Source organism: Calonectris borealis, chromosome 2 (genome assembly GCF_964195595.1).
Source record: "Calonectris borealis chromosome 2, bCalBor7.hap1.2, whole genome shotgun sequence".
NCBI lineage: Eukaryota > Metazoa > Chordata > Aves > Procellariiformes > Procellariidae > Calonectris > Calonectris borealis.
The window spans coordinates 77,785,349-77,798,625 of NC_134313.1; the positions used below are offsets into that span (position 1 = coordinate 77,785,349).

At 40.2% G+C, this 13,277-nt stretch overlaps 1 protein-coding gene across 1 annotated transcript in view; it reads left to right on the top strand.

The window, feature by feature from the left end:
- The window catches only part of COBL (cordon-bleu WH2 repeat protein), a 167,126-nt gene that overhangs the window by 139,935 nt on the left and 13,914 nt on the right, over nt 1-13,277 (top strand). The window contains exon 12 of the mRNA XM_075142377.1: nt 601-913. Within this exon, the coding sequence (XP_074998478.1) occupies nt 601-913 (313 nt within the window). The remainder of the gene's footprint in view (nt 1-600; nt 914-13,277) is intronic.

The window sequence follows — 13,277 nt, forward strand, 5'->3', positions numbered from 1 at the left end:
GCATAGTAGTGTCTATTTTTCTGAACACTGATTAGTAGATACTGTATGCTTCGAAAAAGAGACAATTGTCATTCTCCCACTTAATACATAGGAAATTGAAGGGTGGTAAAATAAAGTGACACCCAGTGGGCCAGCAGTAGATCTAGTTTACCAATTCAGTGTCCTGTGTGGGAAATGCTGCCCATTTTTACCTGTGTATAGACTTCTTATTCGAAATGTCATGATCTGTTTGGTAGCATGGAAGAGGAGTAATGAGATTATGTTGTCAGAAGCAATAACAGGAGTGATTTCTTGCACAACATCATTTAAACTTTGGTCTTATTGCCCAAGAAACTGTCCCTGGGAAACTGATTTGCTATGAAAATTATAAAACCCAAACTCCGCAGGGCAGGCATAGCAAACCACCTTTCTAAAAGCAAAGAAGGACAACATTTTTGTCACTTTTCAAATTATCTTTATCCTATGTACTAATATTGAGCTCCATCCTACTATTTCTAATGTATTTCATGTGTTTTTTTCCAATTACGAAGGAATAGCTCTCTGTGTTTGATTTATGTACTGATGACTTTCAGCTAACTTTCCTTGCTGTATTTCATTTAGAGAGCCTGCTGCCCGCACGTGATAATGTTTATGTAGTGGATGACATGGTTCTGGAGCTATCAGAGGTGGAAGAAACGGCATCAGAAAGCAGCTGTTTTGCATCTGAGGACACCATGGAAGACTCGGGTGTTGTGAGCTCCCCGTCTGACATTGTATCTTTGGATTCACAAAATGAGAGTATGAAGTTGAGAGACATCAAGCTGGTCAATGGCTACATGGACTCAGCTGAGGCAGATGCGGTGTATGGCACAGAGACGTGCCCTTCAAAGAACACTTACTGCGATAGCCTGGGATTTGATGGTGCTCCACAGAGGTAAAAATTCATTTGCAACCAGCTCTTGGAAAATATCTTGCCTGTCCTCCTTGTAGGGAATCATTTAAGAAAACCAACTTCTACTCTGCTCTTTCATAAACCAGTACCAATGCCAAGTGACTCCTCCCAGTGAAAAGCTCACTGCCAAATCCCCTCCAGTGACATACTTGTAGCAACAGGCAAAGGTCACTTTTCTGTTTGAACTTGTAGTTGCATTTCTTACCAAAGACCGCTGCCCTCCAGAGTTGATTTCTCCAAGAAGTCTGAAATAATTTTGTTACAGTTGGTTTATTTTGTAGTTCTGATAGCATATGAAGTGCTTAAAATGCTACTATATATTGATCTAGAAAAATGACATGCAGGTCATAAAATGGAAAATTCATAAAATGGAAAAATCCAAGCCACCGAAAGCCAGGTGGAAAAGGATTGTGCTCAGTGAAATTTGGGGATTGGTTTGTGGGTGTGTGCATGCATATGTATGTTCACCGAATGCTAACCTCCACTGGCGTTACACCTTGGGGGGTGGGGGGTTCAGCATATTTCCTTTTTTTTTTTTTCTTTTTTTTTTACATAAACAAACATTTTCCTGCAGTTTTTGCAAGAAAATACGAGAACCTGGAATTTAACTAGAAACTGCCTTCAAGCACAAGTGACTCTGACACTGTTTGTTTGCCAAAACTCACATAGTTGGTGGCAGGGCTGCAAAGGGAACCCAGAATTTATAGGACTTTGCAAATACAAACTGGCCAAATAGGAAGCTGTGCCTCCAGCAAGGAGGGTGGCCTGGTAATACTGACAGGGATCCGCTCTGTGTGATGCTGCCGAGTCATGGGACAGGGGCCAGAAATTCCTCTGAATTCTCAGTTGACACAAAGTCTGTGCTTTCTGGTCTCTCTCCATTCAGCTGCTAATCTGTAGCCCCTTCATAAGAGCATGTATCATGACCTAGTTATTTCCTTCCACACATTTCTGAGGGAAAACTTCATCTTGGATCATGCAGTGGGCGATAAATTAGGGATAAATTAGGCCAAAGTCAGTATGTAACCTATTGGAATGATCTCAGGGCTTTTCTTTATCCATCAATATCAATGGGGACAAGATCAAGCCTCACTTAGATGCTTGCTCAACAATACATTTTTCTTGATTTGTCCTTTTACAGTTTCCTAGGTCCTGATGCAGTCTCTATTTGGAGGTTTAGATAGGCTAGTATAGTAACTGCAGTTAACATTCCAGACCTGATCCAAAAAAGCAACCCATTAATTTCAGTAGACTTAGATTGGGCCTTGTAAGATAACTAAGCAATCCCAACTTTCCTCAAAATGCAGGATTTAAACTGGTTAGGAAAACAGACATGCACATTGAGGGGGGGGGAGGAAGTTACCATAATGTTGAGCAAAGACATCAAAACAAAGCCCTGTAAGAACAATCCTAATCAACGAGAAATATTTTGGACTTTTTCTGGTTTTTTAGTCAAATAAAACATTGACCACAGATCATTAAGTGACACGCTCCTTCTTGGAAGTCAGTATTCTCTCCATCTTTCACTTCAGCCAAAGATATCTATTCTGTACGTTGCACTGAGATTTACCTGTGCCAGACAAACACACAAAATTTTTAATAGTTGGAAGGAGTGCAGGTAGAAGAGACAATGGGTCGTTTCGTAAGCTGGCGAGCAGGACTGCTGTGCAGGGGTCTTGCTGAGCCAAAGGAGTGGAAGCTGGAAGGATAGTGTGGTGTGCTGCCCATCGCACTCGGGGAGCTGGTTACTCCCCCTGCTCGGCCGCTGCGAGGCCAGTGCTGTAGTACCGTGTCCAGTCGTGGGCCCCCAGTTCAAGAGAGAGATCGGCAAACTGGAGAGAGTCCAGAGGAGAGGCACTGGGAGGGCTGGGGCGCTGGAGCACACGAGCTATGAGGGGGAGAGGAGGCAACGGGCTTGTTCACCTTGCAAAAGCAGTGTGGATAAGGAGGGACCTGATCGCAGTCTTTCCCTAAACAAAAGGAGGACTATTGAGGCTTCTCAGGGACACACAGTGAGACAAGAAGCAACTGTCGCCAGCTGCTGTAAAGGGAATAAAAATTAAATGTAAGGAGAAAATTCCTCAAAACAGGAGTGGTTAGGCAGTGGAAGAGGTTGCCCAGAGAGGTCGAGGAATCTCCATGCCTGGAGGTTCTCAGAACTCAGCCAGGCAAAGTCTTGGGCAGCCTGGTCTGGCTTTGAAATTAGCCCTGCTTGGAGCAGGAGGTTGGGCTAGGCTTCCAACTTAATCTTTTCTGTGACTTTATCGTGCTAAATACTCTGTATATATCTAATATGTCCATAATTTAAAAAGAGTGGTTTAGAGTGAAATAGGAGACAGTTATTGTTGTTTGGGGAGTGTGGCTATTTTTCATAAATTCTATTTATTTTTTAGGCTCTGGGACAGCAAAATTGCTTTAGATCAACTTGAGCATATAGCAGAAACTTAACATTTGTGATTTGTTTTAATCTTATGTCAGCAACTACTTAGATTGCCACAGCAGTGATGCTGATAGTAATATCCTTTAAATTTTCATGCTCTTAATGTACCAGTAATATTTGAAGGTAAATCCAATTCCATTCCTAACCTATGTTTGTAAACAAACCAGCTTTGAAAATTGTGCTCGTCTAAATCCTTTTGTGGTCAACTTGCTAAGTTTTCAAAAGCCACTTCCTAAGTGTAGAGGGAAGGAAAAAAATAAGGAGTTTTTTTAAACCTATTTGTATAAAATTCTTGTTTTCGTGGGCTATAAATCAATCCTGAGTACAATTTTGAGTACAGCCAAATTTGGAGAACATCAGTTTCAACTTCTACTGTCAGAACAGCTGCCACCCCACTAATAAAATCTGTTGGGAGCCCTGAGACTGTATGTAGTTCTTGTGATAAACAGGTTACTTTCAGGACCAAACCAGCCTCCTAAATTCCCAGACAAGACAAAGTGCAGTTCATGTCAATAATTGATACGAAGCTATACAAAGTTTTAAATATGTTTCATAAGTTACAAAACTTAAAGGAAAATTTTACATGGAGTTTATTAATTCCTTTCTATCTTCTTCTAGTCCATGTACCAAGATCTAACTTAATTCTAAAAGGAAGATAAGAACAAAGAAATTGGAATGTGTTGCTACTGTAAAGTAGCAGTGGTTAACAGCAGTGAATCGGAGTCCTGCTTGAGTCTGAGCTCCACTACAGTCAGAAATTTTATTTAGTGACTAATTTGGCTGAGGCTTGGGGAAAAAATGGTTAATAAAAATAATGGAAATATTTAGCTTGTCATTTTAAATTGTAAAGCTGACTAAAGCTTGGGCTTTTCACCCAGTGAAATAACTAATTCCTAAGGATTTATAATGCTATATACTAAAATCATTTTGGACTCTGTGGGCTGTGAAAAGTACCCTTAAAGTGGAAGCAAATTATATTTGGAGCATGAAGGACTATCAAGAAAGTCCAAGTGGTATTCTGCACATGCATTGTGAAGAACTGCAGTGAAGAGCAGAATCAAGTCCACGGTTCTTACCTACGTTTGGTCCAGAGGCTTAGTTGTGCTCCAAGAGATCAAGAGTGTTTTGCCATGTTGTTTACTTTGTTGCTTACTTAATTGTATGTTTAGTTTTAAATTAATTTTTCTTAGAGTTTCTCGAATTGTTTGCTGGATGGCCTGGGTGGTCTTTGTGTAGCCGAAATGCATGATAGCATTAGAATACTACAGCAGGGCCTGCACCTCATCTGCTGCTGAAGTCAAGGAAAGTTGCGAGCATTCAAGGGTACAGTCTTCAACACGCAATAGGTTTGTCTGCACAGAGCAGCACGATAGTAAGGCCGGGTCAGAAATGGCACGTACCACGGGCTTTGCACACCCACAGAAATGACAACCAGAGCAGAGCTCAAATCTCACTCAGTTCCCAGAGCACAGAAACAGAAATTTCTAAAAGAAGGTCCCCGGATTCCAGGGTTTCCAGGTCTTTCCTCCATGGTTTTGTCTTCCAGTCCATGGGAGCAACTTGCAAGTGCAGTCTTTTTTGGTTTGGTTTGTTTTGTTTTGGGATTCCTGTTCACGCAATCTTAATCCAAATACACACATTAATTAGCATGTAGAATATCAAATCAAATGTCAGAACGCTCTAGTTCTACCTTTGGCTCTGCCTCTAACCTGTTAAACCATCTTTGTCTCTCCTGCTGAGCCACTGACTGTTTTTTTACAGTAAAAACCATAGCACAACTATCATATCTCACAATATGTTTGCACAGTGCCTGGTGGAGCAGAATCCAGACCTCAGCTGGAGGTACCAAGGGCTAACACCATATAAATAATTGACTATATGCAATGTTTGGCTGTGAATGTTTTAATATTAACTGCTGACTGAACAGTGTACTACATAGTTCTCTTTCTTCATATCCTTCCTTACGGTTGATTTCTTTGTGTTATGTATCTGTTCACCAAATTTTAATATATAGTGTTAAATGAGTAACAAGAAAACCACAGAGAAGCTGAAATGTTGCTTATGTAGCAGTAAGTACATCTCATGATCTCACAGTGTTGCAACTCTGTCCTCCCATACCCCCTCCTTTCCCATCCCGTGTATGGTGTCATCACGCTCCTAGAGGCAGGGATCAGTCAATTTTATATGCCTGTAAAGCATCATGCACACCTACTGTCTGGAGCTTTATAAATAACTACACATTAAAAATTATGTTAAAATAATAATATTAGGGATGCTAGGTCACGCGTTCAAAGTTAGGTAACATTAATGTTAAGGCTCTCTGTCTAACCTTAGCTTCCCCCTTTAACCTTAATTCCCTCCCTTTTGTGCAGTATGATAAAGCCTCTAGTTAAAGTGATCATACTGTATTTTGGTTTATTTGGTTTCTAAGTTTCAGAGCTCAATTAATAGGGCAGGTATACCACCGTTCATTCTCAATTCAAATTATCTTTTGGACACAGGACTATTTAATTTCCTTTTGCTCCTTTTATCTTACTCATCACACTAGTATCCATGTGCCATGCAGACTTTAATACATTTCTCTGCACAGTACTCATGTGAGATGAAAAGGTGGCATTATCCTATTTTAGAGAAGGAGAGCTGATGCGCAGAGAGTCAAGGCAGGCTAGTGACCAGTTAGACCACACAGGACTCCTTTTTTTCAGAGGACTGAGCATTAAATAGCATTTCATGTATCAGAATGCAGCTCTCCTTTTCCTCCAAACTCTGTTCTTGGAACACATTTAATCATTTTGGCTGAAACAAAAGCATAGAATGATCATGGGCATGATACAAATTGTCACATTTGGACTGCCACCTAGCAAAGATGTATAATTTCTCAAAGTTATAAGCAATTGAAATGAGGGGTTTAAAAGGGATCTTAAGAGTGAGTGGTTCCACCAGCCTCTCTCAGAGCAGGAAGAACACTTAAAAATACAAAACTTTTTTTTTAATTTTGAAAAGGTTTTAAATGTATTAACATATTTTAAAAGTATTTTAAAACGTAAAGGGAACTTGGCAATTATAAAGCTAAATAAATACAGACTTGTCTGGGACAAAAAGATAAAATACCTTCCAAAGGTCTGAAAGGGATTTTCCCCTCCCTTGGGTTTCTGTTTCAGTAGCCATGAGAGAGTAATATTTTTTCACGTACAGCTAGTGGAGGGCATAGCGTGGGGGTGGGGGAACCCTCCTGAGATCAGTTCATGCTGTGGGTCTGGACAGGGACAATCCCATTTCCTCCCTTTCTCTTGGGAGAATTTGTTACCTTTGGCTATGGTTGGGGTAGTTGAAGCTACTGGGAGGAGAAGAGTCCCCTTCGTTACCAACCTGAGAAATACTTGCTGTTTGCTACAAAACTGTTAGAGTTTTGATGAGTTAGTTTAAAACAAAAGCTTGGAAGGGTAGGGGTGGGTGAACTTGTTCTGCTTAATTTTCAGCCCATTCAAATTCAAATGTTGCAAGGTTTTGTATTCCACTTGGGAAGGACAGGAGGGAAAGAGAAGTCAGTAGCTGGGGAGAGTTCAGCGATGAAGCTGGTCAGAGGAAGAAGAAATCCAATAGTGAGTGGCAGAAGGCAGACAGGAAGGAAAGAGAAAAACGGTAATGAAAAATAGCAGTGTATGTATGTATTATATATACCTCTTTGTGCACAAACACATTCTCTATACTTACATGTCACTTGTAACGATCTCTGAGAAATAATGGGAAAGTTTTATTCTCTTGTTTCTCTATAGGATAGGTTTTATTTTAGCTGGGTAGGCACATATTTTACTTTTGTGAAAACAAGAGATGTAGTTTCAAGGGGGAGGAAGGAAGAGAAAGGGTTAAAGCGACAGGGAGAACTTCAGGGATGAAAAATTACCTAATTAAGACCCAGATGTCTGACAGATTTGCAAGCCTGTGCTTCTTACATAGTTTTGCTAATTTCCTTCCTTATCTCTGGCTTTCCCTTTCCCCTTGTTCCAGAAAATTCTTTAAATTTGGATACTCTCATGCACTTTTTTGCTGGCAGATATTCATGGAGCGAAGATACCAATGATATTATGGTTAAGTAATAAATACTAACAGTCGTTATAGAGCAAGAATCCAGATTAGCCTTTCTGTTAAACTCATCCACTGGAAAAATGCCATGTACTTTGGAGCTGTAGAATATTTTACATGTTAGGAAGCAACTTAGGTTGCTAAAGGTGTAATGCTGGCTTCCAGGAGAGAAAGGCTTTGGTCCTGGCTCTGTTTCTTATTTTTCTGTGTAAATCAAGGAAAGTTATTTAACCTCACCATGTCATCTTTTAACTTGCAATGTTACATTGCACAGGTGATGTGGCTGTATTAAGATCTAAATCATGCTAGTCCACTTCCCTGACTATTTCTGGCAATGCTGTCCGCCTGTGGGCTTTCCCGTTGAGAAGCTGTTGCCAGAGGCCTGTGTGGGGAGGGGGGAGCGGGGGCATGCTTCCAGCTGTGTAGCAACTACAAGCTGCTGCTTATGCAGCAGGACCCTGGAAGCTCAAATCACCCTGGTATGTAACAAGCTTAGAGATTTCTAGCATTAAAACACAAAATGATACTAAGCAAAAGCATTTTCATTTGCTTTCTGTTCAGGTTTTTGACCAGTAACCATGGAGGAGGACTATAAAAGGACCATAAACCCAGCTGCCGCTGAAAAATTACATCATCTTCCTCCTCATCTATATTTACAAGTTCTTATTTTTAATTGAGTGGTTTTATATCTGAAGGCACTAGTGGACTTCTGTGTTCTAGGGTTGGAAAATAGTTTAATTCAATCTGTGATGGTTTTTATTCAGCACAGATATAAATGGAGTCTAAAGACCTTTGTAAGTTTGATGCAGTCCCACAGAACTAGAAACAGAACACAAACTAAAAAAACTGGAGTGGAAATTATACTTGTACTTTGCTCTCAAAAAGTATGTGCAGCTTTTCTTTTATCACTCATTAAAGAGCATAAAAAGCAAGATATCTGGCATTCAACAGAATATGACCATGTGCTTTTTCCTTTTCCTAGTCGCCTGCCACTTTTAGAAATCTTGCATCAAAGACAAGTGATGACTTTGTTATCTAACCAGTCCTAAGTTGGTTGTGCAGTCTACACATTTGGCATTTTAACAGACTTTGGTCATTCGAACATTAAAACTTTATGCTCAAGTTCACAGGAAGCAGCAGAAATGGAGAACATCAGTGGTCAGGTCATAGCTTAGGTGACCAGAAAGTCCACTACTTCTACTAGCTGCTCTCCTGCTGCTGTTATATTCCCTTCTTGAAAGGATATTAAAAAAGTCACCTAGCCTAAGAAATAGAAAGAATGGAAAAAATGGTCCCTAAGATTTTGTAAACTACTGTCTAATCTGGAAAATAGTTACCTCCACTTACGAAGAGTACTTTGCTGCATCAATCACAAAACCAAATATATAAACACCGTGCGTTTACTTAATGTTGTCTTTCTGGCGTGTTTGAATAGAAAGTTGTATTCAAAAAGGATGCACTTTCAGCTGTACTTTCTACAACTTGAAATTGTTCTGCATCAGTGTCCTCTTTAACACCCACCTTAATATATACCTGAGGTAGAAGCATTTCTCTTTCCAGCATTTATGAAGAGGAGGAATTTGGAAATGCACGTGAGGGTTAAAGTAATTCCCCAGTATCGGACGGAGAAGACTATTAGAGCTGGGAAAGGAGCCCAGATGCTCCAAAGCCCAGTCTGGAGAAACCATAATATCAACTTTCCACATTGGTCAGTCCCTGTTAGCTGCTTAAGACACGTGTGAGAAGCTGAACGCTCTTGGTGTCCATTGAACTGCCTCACAGCAGTCACTACATCCCTGCGTATGCTACTGCACGGTGTGCCTGTCTGGATTTGACTCTGTCATTTACCATGTCTGTGTCTTCCCTCCCCAGCTAGTAACAAATTCACAGGAGCCATGTTTTCGAGTCTTTTGATGTAGGAAACATGGTGCAAAGTGAGTGGGACTTTCAGGTCATATTCAATTAACCTGAGAGACGTCTACTGCCGTTTCATCTTGCCTGCTGCCACTCCAGCAGGACATGGGTCTCCCTACGTTCCGTATTATGTCTACCAGCCCCAGACAGATGTCTTGAATATCCTACAGTATTTCAGATGGCACCAAGTGCCTGAGTTCAGACGACTTAATTTCTTCCTTGGTCTCTGCAGTTTACATAGGTCTGCGTTGTATTTTCACAGTTACAGTGGTCTCTACCTCTGGTACCATGCATGAGGCTTACCAGCACTCCTGAGAAGTTGCTCAAAGACGCTCGGGTCAGTTTTATCATTTACAGACCTTCAGGTAAAGCTGCTCTAACTATAACAAAATGGCAGTTTCTGTCATAGCAAATCCATTATCTTACCACTGTTTTGGGTTTCTTTTTAATGTAGCATTTCCAGCTAGGTTTATCAGAGGTTTTTCTCCCTTTCTTAGAATGTAAACTTTCTCATAAATGTCCGTCTCCCATGGCACTAATTTGACAAAATGCTGCTGTAAGTTTCATTTTGTCTCCAACTGCGCGAATGACTGCCGAGGAGTAATTATGCGTTGTAGCCTGCGCTCAGTGGCGCACTAAAGGCTGTAGTTTAGTAGTCACTTTGCTCCGTTCTGTGCTCTTGCACAAATCTCTGCTAATCTACATAAGTAATAAGAGCGCAGGCTTCCAGGAACCGTGCACGTTTTCCATTTCGAGCTTGGGCTAAATGCTCACCTGTGTTGTATTTTTAGCACCTCACATTTTACCAGAAAGGCAGTGTAAAGGTTATCAAGTTCTTCCCTAAGTCAAAAAAAGCGTGTGTGAGAAAATACCACTGGTAATGTTTATCCAGAATGTAAAACATGGTATCGGAGTAAGTCATATTTTTCTTGGATTCTGGCCAAAACAGAGCTGTCAACAAAAGAAAAATGTATAGGGTTAGATGGGAAGAAGGCTATGAAAAAAAAATTAGAGGCGCTTTTGTTTCCCTTTCCCAAATACTGTTGTGAAAAGAGTTGTCTTAGGCATATTTATAAATCATGTGAGCTACTGGAAACTACCAGACCTTCACCTCACAAAACACATATCACATTTTAAATTCCCAATGCTAAGATTTTTAAGAGGAGCCTTGTGATTAATCTATACCTTTTGGCTTGCTTTGTAGGTGAGTTTGGAGATGAATTGAACAATAGCTCTTTTAGGAATTTGGAAATGCAAAAGAAAAGATCTGCTTTTTCTGAAGCTCCCTCTGTAAGAGCAAATAAGAATCCTTTCATTTTCGCTGCATTGTTCTCTTTCTTTCAGAAAAATTCTGTGAATTGGATAGTATTATCCCAGTTGTCTAGATAAGGAGATTGAAGCAGAGATTGAGAGGCAAATTATGTATAGTCACTGCATAAGTGCACAGAGGATGATGAAAGAGACCTCTGCTGACTGTTGCGCCCATCAAGGAGAAGATAATTTTGCTGTAAGAGTCATTGAAAGATTCCCATTGATTGACAGGAGGAAAGAGCTGGTCAGTGCAATGGACCCACACTGCATGTTTGGAGCCCAGGAATGCCTGTTCCAGTCCCAAATATGTTTTCCTAGATAAATTGCCTATAAAATTCTCAAGCCAATAGTTTCCATTATTTCCTGGAGAAAGCCCAGCACAGACAACCTTAGTAATACAGATTTTGGCTGTATTGTAGAACAGGCAATAGAAAGATACGATCAGGTACCAAAGAGGTGGTGAGCTGGCATGGCCTTTGTGAAATGAGGTCTCATTCTCTGATAGATACAGGTTTACATGTTTTTCTTCCAAGGTTTTGGAAACAACTTTACAGTAGCTAAGAGTCTCAATTTGCATCAGTAATTTGCTTCCAGCTGTGGACAGCTATCCCACAAGATCAGCTTTGTAAAGAAGAAAGCAATATTTGCCTTCCACGCCTGATAGACCTGTTGCTTAGCTGGTGCAAAGTATGAATGATTCTCCCATCAAAAATGCTCTCTCTGAGTTTGCAAATAAATTGTTTTAAAATGCACTCAGAGGAGAGCAAGTATTTTTTATTAATTTTAGAAAACTTTCCACTGCAAAAACAACACGAAATTCAGTCAGTTCATTCTTTCTGCCACCTTCAAGCTGAGAGTTTTGTTTGCCAGACTTCTATCCCAGTCCGAATGCTGCAGTAAGCTTAAATCTTTTTGTCAGATCGTTCAGATCAGTAATCTCATTGATTTGTGTGTGTGTGTGTGTGTGCACGCGCTTCAGGGTACAGTAGGACTGCAGTCTTACAGCACCAGTTGCCTCCGCTGGACACTTTGACTGATTTGTGCCACCTTGCTCTTAATCCATCAGGGGGAGAACTCAGTTTACCATGAGTCTTGCAGTGTGGGTGCTGGCCCTAAGCATCATCAGTTCATGTTGGCTTCTGGGGATGTACAGGGCCTGTCAAAGCTCAGGTCAATGGCAAATGCTGGAAGAAACTGTATTCCAGTCACAGAGCAGTGTCTCTTCCTCTGTATTCAACCAACCATACAGATTTCGGTCTTAGATTCCAGTTTAGGAAACCTCTTAGGCACGTAGGTGGCTTTGCCATCTTGAATTCATCCCATCTGTATGTTCAGATACACAAGGATGTGTAAAAAGGATGTGAAAAAAGTTTCGGAAGGCTTCTCTGCAGGTGTGTTTTGCTGTTTTCATTGATCCTACATACATGAACTCAGCTTTGTAAGTGCAAGGCAGTTTAGGTGCGAGTAGAAGAATTGGACTCCAGGACTACTACAAAAGACATCAAGAAAAGAGAGGTGAATGCCAAATAAATAAATAAATAAATAAATAAGTAAAAGAAAATAAAATACCTGATGCTTCAACATGTGCTTTCAGTTGCTCCTGGTATGAGCAAGGGAAAATCAAACAACAAAATAGCAAAAAAAGAAGCTACATTGTTAAACATAATTTAAATCAATGTCAGGAAACATCCCTGAATTTTTATTCAGATTATCATCTTAAAGGGTAGCAGAAAAATGGCATTTTTCAGGTAGTGTTTGGTAAACTACCAAAAAAAAATGTCATCTGTTACCGTATCTGTGCTATTAAGGGTTTGATCTTGAAAAGGGCAAATCTGCTTCGCCTGACCAAAGTTAGTTTAAGTGTGGCTAGAATGGAAGATTATTTTTTCAATGGGCTAATCACAAGGGCAAAACTTAGATACAGTGTCACAGACAACAATGTCTTAAATTCAGGTGAGGAACAGGTAGCTGGAAAAAATTAATTTCCCAATGTGGAATCCTAGCTTCAATGATTTAGATAGAAAAGCTCTGCTGGTCAAGATTTTTCTTCCTAAGAAACAGAAGGTCTGTTGTGTAACAGGTTGCCATGTGTATTTTTTTTTAATTTTAGTTATTTTTTGTTAGGATTTTTCTTAGTTTCATCTTCTTTTTCTTTTTTTCTTTTAGTAAGCCAAGGCAACACTTGGCACTCATTCTGATTTCAGGCTTCTTTTAGATCATTGTACAAATTCATCAAAAACCATGGAGTTATTTTCTGGCAAAATCAGGCCCCTTGATATGTTTCATTAGGAACAGCTCTCAAGGGATTAGTTCTCTTTCCTCCTCCCCTCCCTCCCCTCAGGATGCAGAGTGATTGTCTAACAGTACTTAGCTGTATTTATTTTTCATTGCCGTGCAATTTTTATTTAATTAAGGTGCAGCTATATTGGCACAGTGGGCACACAGGATGGCTAGTGGTCTGCTTTAAAATTGTATGGATATGCAAAACCTTTGCCTTGGCATATGCTGCTTTTCTGCAGCCCAGCTGAAATGCGTACTTCACAGTGAAGCCAGACCATTTCTTTGCGACCGGCTTTATTAATCCTAATCTTTTGATCG